Source organism: Peromyscus californicus, unplaced genomic scaffold, assembly GCF_007827085.1.
Source record: "Peromyscus californicus insignis strain IS unplaced genomic scaffold, ASM782708v3 Scaffold_1__1_contigs__length_55948999, whole genome shotgun sequence".
Lineage (NCBI taxonomy): Eukaryota > Metazoa > Chordata > Mammalia > Rodentia > Cricetidae > Peromyscus > Peromyscus californicus.
In genome coordinates, this window is record NW_026294492.1 from 7463325 (window position 1) to 7483549 (window position 20225).

At 40.1% G+C, this 20225-nt stretch overlaps 1 protein-coding gene across 3 annotated transcripts in view; it reads right to left on the bottom strand.

The window, feature by feature from the left end:
- The window catches only part of Rock2 (Rho associated coiled-coil containing protein kinase 2), a 103004-nt gene that overhangs the window by 4744 nt on the left and 78035 nt on the right, over positions 1-20225 (bottom strand). For all 3 annotated transcript variants that reach the window (XM_052745849.1, XM_052745848.1, XM_052745847.1), the window contains 14 exons: positions 17414-17574; positions 16912-17096; positions 16128-16197; positions 14714-14817; positions 13924-14110; positions 11792-11885; positions 11618-11712; positions 10200-10379; positions 9884-10052; positions 8094-8164; positions 7252-7340; positions 6643-6721; positions 5081-5342; positions 4776-4989 (listed from right to left, as the gene is read on the bottom strand). In XM_052745849.1, the coding sequence (XP_052601809.1) occupies positions 4776-4989; positions 5081-5342; positions 6643-6721; positions 7252-7340; positions 8094-8164; positions 9884-10052; positions 10200-10379; positions 11618-11712; positions 11792-11885; positions 13924-14110; positions 14714-14817; positions 16128-16197; positions 16912-17096; positions 17414-17574 (1960 nt within the window). The remainder of the gene's footprint in view (positions 1-4775; positions 4990-5080; positions 5343-6642; positions 6722-7251; positions 7341-8093; positions 8165-9883; positions 10053-10199; positions 10380-11617; positions 11713-11791; positions 11886-13923; positions 14111-14713; positions 14818-16127; positions 16198-16911; positions 17097-17413; positions 17575-20225) is intronic.

Below are 20225 nucleotides of genomic sequence, written 5' to 3' on the forward strand. Positions count from 1 at the left end.
CTCTTTAAACACGTCCTATTAAAAACATTATAAAATTTCAAAACTAGTCCAAAAAAGAGAAAAGAAAGTCCAAGTGCAAACCACATGCACTACATGGAAGAACTAAAAACTCATTCATTTTTTGATTTACCCATTTATTTCTTCAGAAATCAAAAACATCGTCATCATCATCACCATCAACATCATCAAATGACCAATCCCAGTCTTTAAAAGCCAAATCAAGCAATCTGTAACAGGAGGTTGGCAAGTTTATATGCTCTGTTCTTTATAGACTGCAGAATGTAGAGACAGCACTGTGGCTGGAATGTGCTGAGTGCTGTTACCCTTGATCCCAGCACTTGAGAGGCAGAGGCAGGTGGATCTCTGTGAGTTCGAGACCAGCTTAGTCTATAGAGTGAGTTCCAGGACAGCCAGGGCTACACAGGGAAACCCTGTCTCGGGTGGGGATGGAGTGGGGGTTCCCTTCAGGAGCAGCAACAGAAGCACCCAGTGAAGTTTCTCGGGTATGTGCAGGTGTGACCACGCTGGCTGGATACAATGCAGAAGGGCTCTCTGGGGAACCCAAGACAGATGCTATCTGGGCTAGGAACATCATTTGCTCCTCACACTCATTCCTACTGTCCAGATAAAGATTTACCTACCCTGATTTTCAGTTTGAGAAGTACAAAAAGAACTACAGTATCAGTTTACAATTGTTTGTTGTTGTTGTTAATAAATAACACCATAAAAGATACACTTTGAAGGAAGCAACAAGAGGAACCCAGATTTCTTAGTTTTTTTTTTTAGCATGAGACTCTTTTTTTTAAATTTATTTATTATTCTTTTATATACATTGGTGTTTTCCCTGCATGTATGTCTGTGTTAGGGTGTCAGATCTTAGAATTACAGACAGTTGTTGGCTGCCATGTGGGTGCTGGGAATTGAACTCAGGACCCCTGAAGAGCAGCTAGTGTTTAGTGCTCTTAACCACTGAGTCATCTCTCCAGCCCCGATTTCTCAGTTCTTGAATGACCGGCTCGATAACAGCTATGTTCTAACATGGGAACTAGGTACAAGAGAAAGCATAGACGAGCGAGGCGTTGTCAATTTAACTGTCTAAATGAACTGAACATAAAACTGGAGGATGAATTACTTTTGTTCATTAACAATTTTAATTAATACACTAGAGTCTCTTCAGATTGTATAAACCTTTGGCTTTTTTAACATTACAGTCATTTATTTATTGCATGTGTGCACACACACGTGACATGGAAGCTGCCTGAAGGTCAGAGGACAAGTGTGGCAGTAATTCCTCTCCTTCCACCACGTGAGTCCGAGGGATGGTGCCTTTACACACTATCTCACCACCCCGATCTGTTCCTTCCTATTAAACAACCTATATTGTAACACTGCAATCACCTTTAGAAAGGGAGGGAGCCTTTAATTATTCACAACTGTGATGCTCATGAATTTCTGCCACGGAACTTCATGGTCCCCAAGGTTGTAACTGTGAATACCATGTCAGTGGCTTTGAACTTTCGTGTGTACAATTTACCTAGTAAAGTACCTCAGACCTCAATCTGAGATCTGGATATGACTGGCCAAAGTAGGAAGGTCCCATTATTTGCATGTTTAAGTAACCTGAAAATTTATTTGAAATAATTTATTTATTTTTATTTTATTTGCATTGGTGCTTTTGCCTGCATGTATGTCTATGTGAAGGTGTCAGATCTTGGAGTTACAGACAGTTGTCAGCTGCCATGTGGGTGCTGGGAATTGAACCCGTGTCCTCTGGAAGAGCAGTCAGTGCTCTTAACTGCTGAGCCATCTCTCCAGCCCCGAATAATTATTTATTTTGTTTTTGTTTTTCAGACAAAGTCTTACATAGCTTAGGCTGGCATCAAGCTTACTGTCACAGACCAGGGTGAGCCTTGAACTCCGGATCCTCTTGCCTCTGCTTCACAAGTCCTAGGATTATGGGCACGCACCACCATACCCAGTTTTACTTGGTACTCACGCTTGTACAAGTGCTCTTACCCACTGGGCCATTTCCCTAGTCCCCCAGTGTGGCAAACTTCTATTTAAAACTATAGACACTAGGTTATTAATGCAAATATTCAAGACTTCCCTTCCCTTAAAATGTCTCCCTCATCCTCTTCCATTCAGTCACCTAATTCTAGTTATTTCAACTTAAAAAAATCTTTCTGAATTAAGTTTTTTTCTTCTCCACATTGTTTACTGTCAGTACTCAGTTTATACGTTGGTAAGTCATTGAGAAACTGGAATCAAAGTTCTTTATAACATCTACCTATTCTTAGTTGGCTTCAGGCTTCCTCTCCAGCACCACATTGCCATTGTCTACTAGCTGTCACTCTGCCTCTCCCAGTCTCAGCACAGCCCAACACCACACATGCAAAGTGCACCTTTAATGTAACTTCCATTAAACTCAGTAAGGCCAAGCCTTTGTTTGTTTGTTTGTTTGTTTGATAAAGACAGAGTCTCACTATGCAGCCCTCAAACTTAAGAGATCTGCCTGCCTCTGCCTCCCAAGTGCTGGAATTAAAAATGTGTGCCTCCTGACCAGGAAAACACTCTAAAAGCAGCACTTCCAAACCCATCTTTAAACTGTCAATTTCTGCTTACATCATTGTCAAACAGTGGAATTTACAGCTAAGAGTGCAGATCCCGAAACTAGATCACTTGGACCTAAACACCTGGTCCTCTGTGCACTTAGGAGGCAGAAACAAGCAGATCTCTCTCTGGATCTGACCCCTAGATTTACTTGTTAGAAATCGAACCCCAGGTGGCAATGTTGAAGACCCTCAGGAGATAATTTCAGTCATTTCAGAGATGAGTGAGTTCCTTGGGGGTAGTTCTATATACAAGCAAGCTTTCTTGGGCAAGCTTACTGTGTCTTAGCACAGAAAGCCTTCTGCCAAGGTATGGTGCAAGAAGCCTTCACTGGATGCTAGTGCCATGCTGTTTAGATGTCCTAGCCTCAAAGGCCAGGTGGTGGTGGTGGTGCATGCTTTTAATGCCAGAACTTGGGAGGCAGAGGCAGGTAGATCTCTGTGAGTTCGAGGCCAGCCTGGTCTACAGAGTGAGTTCTGGGACAGTGAAGGCTGTAACACAGAGAAACCCTGTCTCAATAATAAAAAAAAAAAAGCTCCAAACACATAGATGTCCTAGCTTCCAGAACCATGAACTAAATAAACCTATACTTTTTAGTGATACCTAATCTGAGGTACAGACTATGAGCCACAGAAGACAGAGATCAAGTATTGAAACAGCATTTATGCATTAACAGTTGTACAATATTGATAATAGAAACTTAATTTTCAGACAATTTGCACAAGGCACACACAAAATGGCCTTCGGTGTTTGTCTCTCAATTAAGACTTTTTAAAAGATTCATTTATTATTTTTAAATGTGTGTGTGTGTATGTATTTTGTACATGTGAGTGCAGTTGTGCAAGTCCAGAAGAGGGTGTTGGATACCCTGGGCTAAGGTTACATGCAGTTGTAAGCCATCTGAAGCAGGTGCTACAGACTGACTTCATCCTCTCCAAGAGGAGTAGTCGTAGTTGGTTTCAATGCTGAGCAACCTCTCCACCCTCCTTCGAAGACATTTTTTGGCCTCTTGTAATTGTTGTTACCTAACCTCCCCAACTCTGTGTCTGTATTCATATTCCTAATTCCAACCTGCTCAGTACATACCTTTTGAGAGCCTTTAGCTTAATTATTATCATGTAGTCACTATTTTACATTAATTTTACTATATTTCTTTTGTTTTGAGACAAGATCTCACTATATAGCTCTGGCTGTCCTGGAACTCACTATATAGATTAGGCTGGCCTCGAACTCAGAGATCTGCCTGCCTCTGCCTCCCTAGTGCTGGGATTAAAGGCATGCACCACCACACCCGGCTACTTTTATCATATTTTGCACACATAAAATATCCAACTATTTTGGTACTAAAACACCAAGTCTACCTTTGTCATTTTAAATTATTTCCTGAGATATTACTTCCAGAAAGTTTCATATGATAAGTTTGTTGTCTGGTAACACAGGCAAAGCAGATTATCACTCTGGCCTAACCATCAGCTAACCAAACCTTCACATTCAATGAAAAACAATGTTTATAAGTGTCTAGCACTTACTAAGCCAAGAAATGGCTCTTCGGAATCCAAATATATAATGAAATGATGTCACTGAAGCCAAATGACATGGCTTCAGCATTTCTCTCTATCAAGATCACGCCTGACACTTCAATTCCAAGCAACGCTCACGTCACTCAGCATGTTCACCTCAAGCTGAACTGTACTGCTCTTTCAATCACAAACAATGTTTTGCACTTATCGATGTAAATGAAAACTGAAGTTGCTTTCAGTTCTGCCTCTCAGATCACCTAACTAAAAGAAGTTTGCAACATGTGTTTGCACTTGACACGTGAACATCTGTGTGTAATCTTAATGCCACCATCTTTCAAATCACTAATTAGTCCATGTGCTTATTAAAGATGAAAATAGTATGACTATATACAAAAGTAATAAAATAATATCACTTTTAAATTTGGGTTGAATTTCGTATCTGTAACTTCTAAAATGTATTTTTTTACCCACACCAGAGAGTAAGACTTGCATACTGTAAGTTCAAAATATTCGGTTTCCAATGACTCATTAAAATATCAAGCAAAGGAAAATTATAATTATCCAAGTTTTTAGTCTAAATATAAAGCAACTTTTAAGAAAGCAGCTTCAGTTTTTTTTGTTTGTTTACCATATTTTATTTATTACCTTGGTTTGTTTGGAGCAAGCTGTCTACTGGGCCGCCGGATGGACTGGTTTTGTTGTATTTTCATTGAGGTCCTAGGAGATGATCGGGCAAAAGGGTCCGGAGCTGGAGGCTTCTTAGGTATCTTTTTCACCAACCTACTAACCCACTTCTGCTGTTCTTCTGTTGAATTTGCTAATAACAATAGATTCTTTGCCGATGATATATCATAATAAACTACAAAAAGAATGATTTGAAATGAATTAACGTGCTTAAAATGCCCAAGCCCAAGTAACAGCACAGCGAGCACGAGCACTTCTCTACTCACCTTTGCAAGGTGCTATGATCTCTTCCTTCTTGTCCATGTGATCTTTATGACACTTAATGTGGCACCGACGACACTCTAGAGCAGGAGGAGGTTTAAACATGTGCCACAATGGCTTCATACAGGCCTCACAGTTAGTTGGGAAGTGATAGAGAGTAGGAATAAACTCATGTCCTTTGTGGCAAATATAATTAGATTTTTCTCCCACAGGCTCCACCGGAAATTCTGGTTCCTTCTTACTTTCTCCTTCATTGGCATACAGAATCTATAAACACCAAGAGGACAGGAGTGAATGCTGCACACTTTTTAAGGATTTATTTTATGAATATTTTGCCTACATGTATGTATGTGCACTGTATGCATGCCTGGTACTTTCAGAGGTCAGAAGACGGCATCAAATCCCCTAGAACTGGAATACAGATGGTTGTGAGCACCGCGTGGGTGCTGGGAACTAAACCCAGGTCTTGTTCTTAACTTTTGACTCATTTCTCCAAGTCCTGCATTATGCTATTTTTATATAGAAACACTTCTGGTAAATTACTCTTGCTTCACACTAAAAAGAACTGATCTGTTTAAACAGGACCTCCTTATTTTTGCTTTAGTATCTTATTTTGCTATAGCAAAACTAACATAACAGACCAACAAAAGGCAAATTTACACTTCATTAGGTGGGTTTTTTCCTTTCCTCTTCTGGGAGGGACATTTAGGGCTAAGAAGTACAGTTCAGTGGAAGCTCAAAGCTCTGCGTTCAGTCTCCAGTGTCCCTCCTACCCAAACAACGGAAGTCCAATATGACACCTACAGTAATTGCTTACATTTCTCAATAATACGAAAGTGGGTGAACTATATGCACATTTTCATTTTGAAAAGATATTTGGAGAGCTGAGGGATAAAAGAAAAGATATGCAAATAAATGCCCAAATAAAACAGCATAAGCCCTCAGGGAAAAAAACAAAACAAAACAAAATTCCCCTACAGTGGATCAGGCACAATGGTTTTTATAGAGAGCTTTAACACTTTTTTTTAAAGGTGAGTGTGTGTTTGTGTGTGTGTACATGCGCCCACATCAGAGGGGGGCAGTGGGTCCCATGGGGCTGGGGTAACAGGTGTCTGTGAGCTGTCTGCTGTGAATGCTGTCCTCTGATGGAGCTGTAAGAGTTCTGAACCACCAAGCCATCTCTCCAGTCACCCCTTACAGTTTAAAAGCTTTTCAAATGGAAGCAGTAAAAGTAATGCTTGCCTTTATTTTAAATAAAAATGTCAAAGTGCTACAGCTTTCAACTTGATAGTGACTTTGTAAGTTCACGCTCTAAAAGACAAGCACCACCACTGATTTGTCTTTCGATAGGGCCAACAAAGCCCAGCAGCATAGCAGCCATCAACAAACACAACCCCAGGGCGGAGCTGCCCTTAAACAGAACCAGCACACTGTAAGAGCCAACTGTCTCCACCGCAGCAGAGACACAAGGCGAGCGTGAAGCAGTCCTAGGCCAGGGAAGAAAGGGATCTAAAACATCATGTCACAAAAAGAACCTCTAAGGGTAGAAAACAAACATTATGCTTACCTGGAATATCCTTGGAATTTCTTTAGCATCTGCTCTGTATACATCTGTCTGGGTAACAGGTCGGACATGAAACAGCTTGCTATAGAAGATTTTTAAATAAAAGAATAAATAAAATATTACCCGAGGGTTATATTACATTGGTCATCTTATACCAGGAGTTAAAAATCAAGCTATTTTATTGGCTCATGTTAGAAGCTCATAGACTAGCTTGGTTTTTGGTGGTGGTGGTGGCTTGTTTTCGTTTTATTGAGACATGGTCAGTCTCCCCATGGCTGTCCTGAACTCACTACTGTAGACCAGGCTGCCCTCGGAGATCCTCCTGCCTCTGCCCTTCAGGTGCCAGGAGTAAAGGTGTGCCCCTAGTTGACTAGTTTGTTTTATTGTTTCAACAATTTTTAAGATAGAGAAATTCCCAAGTTAAACTTTCTTCAGAAAACAGTGTATTAAGGAGCCATGAAACACAGATGTCTTCCACAGCACACACTGCCAACTTTCATTTCTAGGAAGGAAATCGGAGGGAAGTTGTTACACTGGGGAGAGTGCTCCACTGTGGCTGGTGTGAGGGACAAGTCCTATTGCTCTCCTCAGACTTCAGCGTCAGACACTTACTCTATATCGAGAACCATGTAAGGGTTAGACTGCTCTTTATCTTGTTCGCTGTCGTAGAAGAGGATCTTCTTACTGCTTACAATCACATACTGTCAAAAATAGGAAAGGAAGAAACTGATCAAATTACTATGCACTAAATTTTCTTTTATAAGAAATTCTGTATTTATGATAGCTATATGCTATGAAAGTAAATAAAAAGCAGTAATGCAGCATTAGGGATGTTTTCCATAAGGTAACAACAGATCTCCCCATAGATTTTTTTTTTTTTTTTTGGTTTTTCGAGACAGGCTTTCTCTGTGTAGCTTTGCGCCTCTCCTAGAACTCACTTGGTAGCCCAGGCTGGCCTCGAACTCACAGAGATCCGCCTGCCTCTGCCTCCCGAGTGCTGGGATTAAAGGCATGCGCCACCACCGCCCGGCCCCCCATAGATTTTTATTTTTCTGTTTGTAGATATTTTAACTAAGTAAATGAGGGGAAGAAACAAATGAAACTGAAAGCAGATCTATTTTAGACTTTGGATCTACACACAGAATAAACGTGCATCACCATGATCAAAATCAACAGCCATGGTAACACAAGTGTCAAGGGTCTTCTGTCACATCTGGAGTACACAAACACAGGACACAAACACACCGGAGGAGCAGGCCTCTACTTAATGACCTCAGAACCCGTTTTAGTAACGACCAGAGGGTAAAAATCTTCCACACAGATAACAAGTCATATCAGTCCACTACCCAGAAAGCATAAGCAGGTTTTATGTGTCCACACGTGCAGGCATGCCCACCCTACAACTCCAGAATGAAAATGGCTACAGTTAAACCACATTCAAAAGCACTTATTACCTTTTTAACCCATCCAAACTTTTTAGTGTTGTTCCGCACAGGCAACGACAACCATCCTTCCAATCTTGATTCTGTAAGTAATCATAATATATGCATATAAATAAAATAATTCTCCCCCGACCACAGAGAATTTAATGTGGAAGTCACAAACCAATCAAATCTGCCCTTTAGAATTTAGACCATCCAGTACCTGGGCTACTAAAATAATACATAATCAGTAGAAGCACATTCCACAATGCAAAATAAAAATCAAGTTCACATCACATCAGAAATAAATACTCCAAATTATAATACCCCATTGATTAAATTCATGCACTGGCAAAATTCAGGAGAAAGCCACACCAGAGCCCCTGAGCTCTTTCCACGGCACGTCTACATCAAGCCTTCCTTCTTCCTGTGGAGAGTGAGCTGACTAGAGGTGTGATGTGCACTGGTGAGTAGAAAGCACTTTAGATGAGTATGTGTTCAGAAAACAGAGACTTTGAGAACGGCTATTCTGTGTACAATAAGATCAAACCTGTCTACCATGCAACAATATAATCAGGATTTCTAGGCTCTAAAATATTAAAATCAATGAAACAATCAACAAAGTATCTTAAGCCCTTGGACTCTTCTTATAAATTTGGTCAGATTTTTCAAATGAAATTAGCAAGGGGGATGGCATTCTAAGGGAATATTCCAATAATACAAGTTGTGACAGATTTTAACTATTACGCACCAACTGTAGAGGCTTCTAGTACATAAGTTCTCTATCTCCTCACTATTCCACATAACAGAACTCTATCCCTCATGTAGATAAGGAGACTGGAGTCTAGAGAAATCAGTGAGAACTTCTGTGAGTTTAAAAGATGCTCCTGGATTCTTCATTTCACCTGTGAGGCTTTTCAGCGTAAGACCAAGGCCAGATTGTTTCATGTGCTCTTTTAAGGCTTAGCACACTATGAACATGTATGTACTAGGTGCAAACCTGAACACAGTCTCTGAAACAGGTCTCGTGATTCTGTTCTTTTCTGTACTGTCACTCTTGATACAGAACTACAGAAAAGTCTGAAAACAGATGAAGCCATGCACTTTCAAGGATATAGAACACACTCTTCTGTTTCCAGAAAGTTGGCAAAAGTCAAACGATCTAGCAAACACAATCACAAGCTATTTGAAAAATGCCTTAAAATCGAGTTATAGTTCATGCAGCAATTCATTTCTTACTGCATCTACACAGCATGTTGGAGTGAGTGGATGTTAGTTAATGTTATAAAAAGTTTTTTTCAAAAGGTAAAATTAAGTAGCTGGGAAAACCCCAAAGACAAAGATTTTCAGGATGTCACCTGCACCATTAGGGTCCGACGAAAGGGGTAAGTAAGGCAAAGAATCATCTTCAGAATCAGAGTCAAGAAGCGTGTGAGAACTGGAGGGCTTAGTGGCAATATTGAGAGAAGTAGAGGAGCGCTGGTAGGTGAAGGACATGGACTCCAGAGTGTGTGACTGGGTGATATGGACTAAAGGCCCACAAGTCAGGAGCAAGGCAGAGTGGAAAGAGAAAAAGGAAAGCTTAAAAGACAGACAGCTACTATACAACATAAGAGTTCAACACTTAAACATTTAGAATTTATGTGTCTGTTTTTAATGAAACAAGTCCAAAATGTCATGTGAATCTCCACTCCAAAAAGTAGGCTTTCCCTCAAAGAAATGCCCAATATTTTTCTCAAGAGCAAAGTCAGTCATGGACCTGAAAGCACGCAGCTGACTGACATTTCAGGCAAATAAATACAAGGTTGACCAAAAATGTGTACCTGGATAACCATCGTCGGGCTCAACTTCTCCTGGTCCACTGCCTATACTGGAACTGTCCATACCAATATGTAGGGCCTGGAGCTGGGACCGCAGCTGCTCAATGTCACTGTCTTTACTGTCCAGGGTCATCTGGAGTTCAATTCGAATCTGGCTCTCTTCGGCTATTTGCTGTAGGAGAACATATTAACAGATGAGTTGGACACTGTAACTGCGAGTCGTGGTTCAGTAATAATTAGAATAGAAATCTGCAACAACACAGACAAGGAAATAATTCTGTTTTTAAGAAAGGTTTTCAGTGTAAAAGAGTATTCTTACAGCCTGCATTTCATTCAGTTCTTTCTGGTACTTGATCATCTGCTGCGTCAACTTTTCACGTTCAGACTTAAGCTCCATATGGAGTTTCCTGTTCTCCTTCTCTTTCCTTCGTACATCTGTGTCACTGCCACGCTTGACAGGTTCTTTGCGATTCATGATCTCCGCCAACTTATTCACAGCCTTAAAAAATAAGCATATAATAAATAATTATGTTGATGTCTTCTCCTCAGAAACTCACCTATTACAAGCTCCATGATCACCAGCAATTCCTCTCCTACAGACAGGGCTAAGAAGACACTCTTTGGAGCTTGGGCAGAGGCTAAGTCAGCAAAGTGTCCACTGTACAAGCAGAGGGACCTGAGTTCAGATCCTGACACCCATGTGTAAAGCCAGGCACAGTGGTGCTTGCTCTAACCGCAGTGCTGGGGAGGTAGAGACAGAAGGATCCCTCAGATTCAGCTAGTCCTGCCCAATCTGTGAGCTCCAGACTTGGGGGGAGATCTTGTCTCAAAATATACAGTGGAAAGGGGCTGGAGAGACGGCTCAATGGTTCAAATGCTGTCCAGTTTCCGGTGGGACTGAGTTCAGTTCCCAGCACCCACGTCAGGCACTTACAACCACTTATAACTCCAGCTCCACTGGACCCAACACCCTCTTCTGCTTCCATGGGCACAAGCACATAAACAAATGAAGGTAAGTCCTTTTTTTTAAAGGGGGTGGGGGGAAGCAGATAGTAATAGAGGAAGACACCAGAAGCAGTATCTGGTCTCCACATGCCACACACATATGCACACACTTCACATGTACACACATATGCACGTGCACACACCTATACAAGCACACACAAAACTTTTACTTTAAATAATGCACTTCTTTTTACTAATATTCATCCTGTATTCTAAATAGTTTTTTATTCTCATGATTTTTGAGAATGATAATTTAACGTGTTTGAAGGGCTGTGAGTATAGGTTGGGTAGAATGCTTGCCTAGCGTACGCCAGGCCCTGGATGTGTTCCCCACTAAATTACACGCTTGATCTGGTGTCATTTTCTACTAATTCAACTTTTATTATAAGAGAGATTTTAATAGGCAATTGTCCTCTTCCTCCCACAACAGAGAACAGCACTAGCATCCACATGTGCTGGTACAAATCCAGCTGTAGGAGCTGGCAGAGGGTGTCAATAGTCACATATGCCCTTTCAGAGCACCTGACTCTTCTCAGGCTATTAGCATATACGAAAAAGCTGCAAGAGAATGTGGGCCATACGAAGTTTCTTCTAACTGGACAGAAGTAAACCAGGAAACTGTCTAAACACTGGTATTGCAATGAGCACAGCTACTGCCCTGGAGAGCCAGAGGTGACAGGTGACAGTGATGAGAACAAAGTTCAAAGGTGCATTTGCCCTCTGGTGCCGAACCTGGGTCTTGAGTGTTCTCTCGGTCAACAGCTGCTTCTCAAACTGAGCTTTAATCGATGCTGCGCTGATCTCTTCATCTTTCAACTTGGAGAGTTCTGAAAAGAGAGAGACCAATTACACCAACAGCTCCAGCCCCAGGTGTGTTCACAGCAAGCCCCTCCTGCTCATACGCACGCTCTTGAGTGTCTTTCAGCTTGTTGTTCAGCTCTTCCTTCTCGTTTGCAAGATTCGCAACATCACTAGTTAGTGTCCTATTGGTTTCTTCGAGCTAAGAAACAAGGGGGGGGACGACCATGTATCAAATTACACAACTTTAGCTGTCAAACAGTAATCCAAATTGAGACCCCCCAGAACACTTCTCACCTCCTCACTTGCCCTTGTGTTACCACACAGACTTGCCCTTGATAAAACTGCTGCTCCCTCAAAACTTCTTACATATTTCAAAAAGCAAAAACTTTGCCCTTGTTTCACAACTCCTTAGCATTTTTTAAATGAGAAAACTATTCAATAAATCAAGAAAAGGGAAAACAAAGGATGGTGTTCCAATCATGCAGATTAAGTTTAAAAACTGTACTATTTCCCTCACAATGTTACTTTAAAATGAAAAATTAGATTTTACTGAAAAAGCTGACATCCTTTTTCTATATTTCTTTGAGATTATATTCCTATCCTTCCTTCCTCAAGTTTTATTATAATTTATACATTCAACTTTCCCACCAAATACTTCAAATTTCCATTATGAACACATGAAATAATATATGTGATTTTTAAAATTATGACTCACTTAATACATTATGGTAGGGCACACTCTTCACCCTAGCACTCAGTGAACAAATGCAGGAGGATGCCTATGAATTCAAGGCCAGTCCGGCCTACAGAGTGAGGCCCAGGCAGCCAGAGATAGTGAGAATTAAGATACTATGTGGGAATGGCAGATAACTTTTCTAATCCCAGCACTTAGGAGGGTGAGGCAGGAAGAGGATTGTGAATTCTGGGCCATCTTGAGATCAAAATAAAGAACAACAAAATGTATTACTCCAACTTCTGTTCACTTCCATTTTCTACCATACTTAATGTACCTCCCTCAGTTTTGTTTGCTGAGACAGGGGTGCATGTACTCTAGTCCTCCATCTTGCTGTATGACCAAGGGTGTTCTTCAACTTCTGGCCCTCTTGCCTTCACATCCCAAATGTTGGGATTACAGCCATGTACTACCACATCTGTTACTTTTAATTTTAATTTAATGTATATAAGTCTTTTGCCTGAATGTATGCTTCTGTAGCATGTGTATGCAGTGCCCTCAGAGGCCAGAAAGGGGTGTCAGACACCCTGGAACTAGAGAGCTGTTATGACAAGTGTGAGCTGCCATGTGGGTGATGGGAATCCAATCCTGGTGGGTCCTCTGGAAAAGTAGCCAGTGCTTTTAAGCACTGAGTCCTCTCTCTGGCCTCCACACCTCCACTCTCCTTACCTGTTTACCGATAGAGATGTGAGGGTTTGCTATTATAAGCATTTATGTGGCTCTAAGCACTGTGCTAGTTTCTTGAGAATAGATATCTTAGTGTGGACTTTTCTTGGGTGTTACCATACACCTAAAATTTACTAGAATATGTCATATTATATTAACTAAATTACAGGTATTATATTGAACTGAACTCTCCATGTATTGTAAAGTAAAATGCCATTTTCCAGACCCTTGAAGGTGTCAGCTTATCTCAGTCATGTAAAGGTGTGCAATGGTTTCAACCGACAGCATTCATCGACCTGCTGGAGAATAGTATCCACTTATGTATATCTGAGCTGTCTCTTTTGGCCAATTTTCTTCTAAATTGTTTCATCTACTTTATTAAATTATAGGAGTTACGTAAGTATTCTAAAGAGTAATCCTGTTTAATATACACAAGCATCTTTTCTTTTCTTTGTTATTTAGGCTGTCTTCTATCACATACATGTTTTAGGTTCTAATTGCTTAAAATTTTTATTTTTCACATTTGGTCCTTAAGCTAGGTACAATTTACTTAGTAAGGATCTAACTTTATTCCTTTCACACAAAAATCCATCATTCCAAAACCACTGATTGACCGAGTCCCTTCCTGCTGGCTTTATTACTATTTGCACAAACATCAAGGTCTCGTGTATGCACCTCCCTCTGTCGGCTATCCACTCCCCTTCCTGTGGCATTTAGTCGGTCCAAAAACTCTGAGGTGTTCCTTTAGTTAGACTCAGTCACACCTGACACAGCCCCAGATGTTTCTGAGACTTGCTGACACAACCATGGAACTACAAACCCAGAGCACACGACTTACAGACGCAATTGTGGCATCCTTCTCAGTGAGTTCTTGTTTGTGTCTAGCCATCATTTCTTTTATCTCCAGCTCTTTCATGATCTTCTCTTTTTCCAAATCAGAATACTGTTCCTCAGCAATGGAACGAGCCAGCTGCTCAGAATCTGCTTTGGTCAGGGTGATCTCCAGCTGGGCAGCCAAAGAGTCTCTGTATTTGAGAGATATGTCATAAAAATGGAAGCATACCGTAATGGGATTGAACCCAAGGCCTCATGTATTCTAAGCACACGGTCTACCTAAGCTGAGTCCCAGATCCCTTGGAGATGGCTTTTTTTAAAAAAAAAAAAAAAAAAAAAAAAAGATTTATTTATTATGTATACAGAAGAGGGTGCCAGGTCTCATTACAGATGGTTGTGAGCCACCATGTGGGTGCTGGGAATTGAACTCAGGACCTCCGGAAGAGCAGTCGGTGCTCTTAACCTCTGAGCCATCTCCCCAGCCCTTTTTTGTTTTTGTTTTTTAAGACAAGGTTTCTCTGTTTAGCTTTGGTGCCTGTCCTGGAACTCACTCTGTAGACCAAGCTGGCCTCAAACTCACAGAGATCCACCGGCCTCTGCTTCCCGAGTGCTGGGATTAAAGGCCTGAGCCACCACCACCCGTGGAGATGGCTTTTTAATGATCAATTTTCATTAGGAAGTCAAAAGTCTTTTTCCACTTGATTCCCCATCAGATTTTTTACTTGGTGGAAAGGAGGCTGAGAACAGGGCACGTGGCACGTATCCATGGACAAGGGACCAGGTCCCGCCCTTACCTTTCATCCTGTAAATCCTGCTTCTTCTGCTGTAATTCTTTACAAAGCTTAGTCTTCTCTTCACTTTCTTCCTTAAGTTCTCTAACTTGTGTCTTATAGAGGGTCTAAGCAGCAAAACAGAAATGTGTCCATTATCACGAAGAATATGACTTACATTCAAAACCTAGCCAGACAAAAACCTCAATATATACGAATATTTACTTAATGTTGAGTAATTTGGGGCTCCTGAGATATCAACAGTTTTGTGGGTTTTCCCATTTTCCAGTCACCAATTAATAAACAAATATTTGGCTAGTAGCCAAAGTGCACTGTAGATTATGTATCCTATATTCAGTTCCTAGCATACTCAACCCCTAAAAAAGCCAGTGAACAATGTATATAGTATGACTTTCAACTGAATATTACAGCAATAATTCCAATTAAATGTACAGGCTGGCAGTATAAATGAAGAGGTAATGAAAACCATATTGCTAGGCAGTGGTGGCGGACACCTTTAATTCTGGCACGGCAGAGGCAGAGGCAGAGGCAGATGGATCTCTGAGATCGAGGCCAGCCTGGTCTACCGAATGAGTTCCAGGACAGCCAGGGCTACACAGAGAAACCCTGTCTGGAAAAACCGAAAAAGCAGAAAGGGAGGGAGGGGAAATACTTCGTATTTTTAAAGTGGTCTCAAAAAACCCCACAAACATCAAAATGACAATTTTATTCCTTTCATTACAAAAGCATAATTCCCAAAAGGTGATGCTTTTAAGCAGCTTCACAGATTGGCAATAGTTTATGCCTAGGATTATGTTCTAGTAACAACAGCCGATTTGTTGTTTTAAGACAGCTGTCTTCCCTTCGGTTGCCCAGATTGGCTTCAACGTTGTGGGATCAAGTAATCTTCCCACCTCAGCCTGCCTGGTAGTTGCAACTGTAGTCATATACCAACAAGGCAGTCTGATAAAGGATTCCTGGAAAACAAGCCATAGTCTTTTGCCCAGCACTTTTTTTTTCTTTTTTGTGATATAGTGGGTATTGAACTCAGGACCTCCTCCATGCTAGGCAAGTATTTTACCACTGTGCGACATCCCCAATCCCTGTCTGTTTTTTATGAGTTGTGTAAGACTCCACCCAAATCGCTGTCTGGTATGATGGTAAACTACTATAATCCCAGTACTCAGGAGGTGAAACTCTGCACATTGGAGCCCAGCCTGGGATATACAGCAGGACTGTTTAAAAAACTAAAACCGAAGTAAGCCAAGGCAAAGAAACCAACGTTGTGTTTCTACCCTCTTCTGACCTCCCAGGGTACCAGGCATGCACACAGTACACATGCATGCCTACACCCAAAATACAGAAACACATCAAGTGAAACAAATATGTGTTTCAATCAAGAGACAATCATTCTCTGGTTGTGCAGGAAGTGCCTTACTGAGAAATACTGCTCCGCTTCAAGCTGGTCTTGCAACTCCTTCATCTGCCCGTCTGCATCCTGCCGCTCTCTGTGAACAAGAAGAGACCAAGTCTTTAGTAAGGTATACACATTTAAACTCAGCTACCCTGCAAAGAATCCCTGCAATCAAGTCACTTTCATGCTAGCACCAACTTCACCACTGCCTCCTTCCAAACTCTCGTCCCTGCAGGCCTGGTGGCAGGGTCTGTAATTCCAGCAACTGGGAGGCTGCGGCAGGAAGGACTGTGAGTTCAAAGCCAGCCTGGAGAATTTCATGAGACCATGTATCAAAAAACAAAACAAGAATCCAAACAACTGAAAGTCAGATGTGGTGACTGGTATGTGGAGTCCTAGTACTCTGGAGGCCGGGGAAGGAAAATCCCTGGGAGGCTGTGGCCAGCCAGGGCTACACAGTGAGACTATAAAAACAGTTACAACAACAAAACACCAAAAACAACCCAAGAAACCACACACACAAAAAGAAAACCAATTCCTTCAGTACTGTGCACAGGCTTTTCCTGAGACTATACGTCATATCATGATGTCATTAATCCCACAGCTAATGCCTGCATTTCAAGTTTTATTTTACTTTCATATTTCTATATAAGTTGGCTCTGGAATTCCAATCTGTTTCATACTCGCAAGTGTTGGGATTATAGAAATTATCACCTCTGGTTTTCATTTTAAATAAATACCATTATATATGTAACACACAAAACCTCTCAGAAGTCATCAATCAAACTGTCTGAACCAATTAACTTACTTTCGAAGTTCAGCATTTTGCTTTTCCAAGTTCATTTTCATTTCCATGAGATGATTATTTTCCTGCTTTATCTGCTTTTCTGACATTTTTAGGGTGTTGACTTGCTGGGTCTGCATCTTCAGGTCATTTTGCATAAGGCAACGCTTCTGAGTTTCCTGCTCTATTTTTAATGTCAAATTTCTAACCTAAAAAGGTAAATTGTATACTCTGTATTTAAGTAAATTATTTTGATTTTTCTCAAGAATAATGCTTTTCTTACTCATATCACATTAAAATATAGATAATATTTCTAATATTTTTAAAGAAAATATAATCTTTAAGGTATAAGTAACTTAAAATTATTCAGTTATGACTGACTTACTCTATCACCAAAATCCATTCAACCCAACAGATTCTACAGACTATTACAAGAAGTTTAATAATGCCGTCACCATTCGATGTCCCCAATAAAGCCAGTTTCTTATTGGCTCATTAACTTTCACTTAGTATAATTCACACTCACATCCTCACTTAGCACATCTTTCTGCTCCAGCAGCTCGCTGAGTTTCTGCTGTGACTGTTTGAGATCACAGTCCAATAGAGAGCATCTTTTCTCAGCTTCCAGAAGCAGGTTCTCCACCTTCTGCTTTAAAGACCTTTCTTCCAACAGCTTCTTCTCCATTTCTAGTACAATGAAAGTGGACACAACTATGAGTCTGAAATGGAAGTATTTTAATTAAGAGCAAGTGGTACTGTCCTATATTGTTACTTGTTTCTAATTGAACATTTTTTTTATCACTTCAAATATATTTGGAATATTGTGAATTTTAGGCTACTTGTGATACTACATCTATTCTAGTGGAAAAAAGATAACCCTGTCTTTGTGCTTCTGTAAGACACTGGCATCTTTCAATAAAACAGTGTGACTATTTTTACCCGAAAGCATTCCAGGCAGATTCTATCACTTCTCTTTCCATAGTAATATATTATTACATAGGGGCTGAAATTATGTTTGGGGAGACAGACTCAGGAACCAAACTTTCTGACCTTAAATCTTGGCTCTGCTGCTTACTAATTATTTGAGTAGGTAAATTAACTTCTTTGGCCTTAACTTCCTCCCATCTAGGAGGGTAATGGTATTTAATCTCCAGCATATGGCAAGGAAATTTTTAGGTTAATACACATATGTGACTTAAAATACTGTCAGGCATATGGCAGGCATTAGCAAATAAATGTTCATAAACACTTATAATGTGTTTTTTTTTTTAAATTAGTAAAATGGTAGGAGAAAATGGAGTAAATCTACGAAGTATTATGCTTACTTAGTAGGAATGCAGGTAATCTTTGCTTTTTTAAGCTATACTTTCCTTCATTTTTCTAAATGATTTGCAATAAACCTAACATCAATCAGAAAAACAATCCTTTAAAAGCATTTTTTTCATCTTAAGGTGATCAGCGAAGTGTATCCCTAACCAAGTAAGTTCAATTTTAAACCTAAGTTTTAGTTAATCTTTTGATTAGTATTTCAGTTCATTTCCAAGGTGGATTCCTCTGCCCTCTCATACCTAATGTTTAACATCCAACCATCATTTACAAAGTTCCATTAGGTAAGAATGAACTACATTAATTTTCAGGTCTTTTTCAAGTGTACATGTGTTCACATGTATATAGAGGCTTAAAGCTGATGTCTGTATTTTCCTTGTTTGCTCTCCACTATATACTGTGGCAGGGCCTCTTGGTGAGTGAACATGGAAGCTACTAATTCTGGCTTCTCTAGCTAGTGAGCTTGCCCCAGGGATATCATCCTCCCCCCAACCCCCCATTTCCTGAGTGCTAGGATTCCAGGTGGCTGCTATGCCTGCCTGGATTTTGTAAGTGTCCATCCATGTACAACAAGTACTTTATCCATCAAACCATCTCCCTCCCTGACCAGAACTGAAAATATTTAATGAAGGGTCTTCAAAACTGTGCAGATAGATGAAACATTCTCTACATGCTACCAAGTAGAAAGTATTTCTAATTATTTTGTATGTACAATTGCATTTGATTTTCACAACCTAACAACACCACATTATCCCTTTTACTGAGAACTAGACACAGTCATACTGGCAATAGTTACTTGTTCAAGCCAAATTCTTAATCTATGGAGGGGATAACGTGAAGAACAAAGAGCAAGAATTTAGATCTAGGCTTGAAAGATATCTATAGTATTTACTGTCTGCCTATGCGTAAAATATAAGGAAGCCATCACATATCACGTATTAGTGTTCCAAGTAACTACTGGAAACAATTAAAAGTTATACTGAATTATTTCACTTTTGTCAGTTTGGAAAATAATCAAAAAATAAATGCATTTGTTTACGCAATAAATAAATTAAAGTATTTATTTAAAAAACCACATCATATTGGTGTAGAGAACAGAAAGAACCACAAGAAAACTTCCTGAGGTGGTAGACATATTCTACAAACTTGCTTTGGTGATAGCTATATGATTGTAACACAAACATCGAAACTATTCAGCTTTACTGCATATAAATTATACCTCAAAACAACTTAACTCTCTTCTAGGCCACAGACAAGGAAATACACAGTCCATTAACTTCATCTCTTCAGATTAGACCTTTCTAACTAAAGTACCTGCTTCAGTTCTCTCTCTCTCTCTCCCCCTCTCCCTCTCTCCCTCTCTCTTTTTGAGACAGGGTCTCACTGTGTAGCCCCAGCTGAGACCTACCTGCTTCGTCCTCCTCTGTGCTGGGATTAAAGGCATGTGCCATCATTCATGACTTGTCATGAATGACATCATTTCTTATCACCCTGAATTACTGCTTTAAACTAAGTTGGCTGTGATAAGAAAATCTAAATGTTAATTATATTTAAAGAGTGAAAGGCTACTTCTTCTAAGCTATTCATAATAGTCTGCCTCAATAAGTAGTGAAATTTCTGACCCAGAGTTTTAAGACTTGGACAAAAATATTTTTAAGTACTGATTATTTCTGAAATTTCAAGTCTATTTTAATAAGAAATCAGAAACAAACTATGCTAAGATAACTCTAATGCAAAGATTGGTGGTCTGTGGAAGCTAACTTTGAGATATATTAGTATGATATGGCTTTAATAAAATCTGACTGGCATCTTTAGTATGTCAGAGTCCAAAATACTCAGTGAGCTGAATAGTTGAGCTCACTGGTTCTCAATCTGAGGGTCATGACACTTTGGGATCAAATAACCCTTTCACATGGGTCACCTAAGACCATAGGAAAACAGATATTTACATTATGATTCACCATAGTAGCAAAATTACAGTTATGAAGTAGCAATGAAAATAATGTTATGGT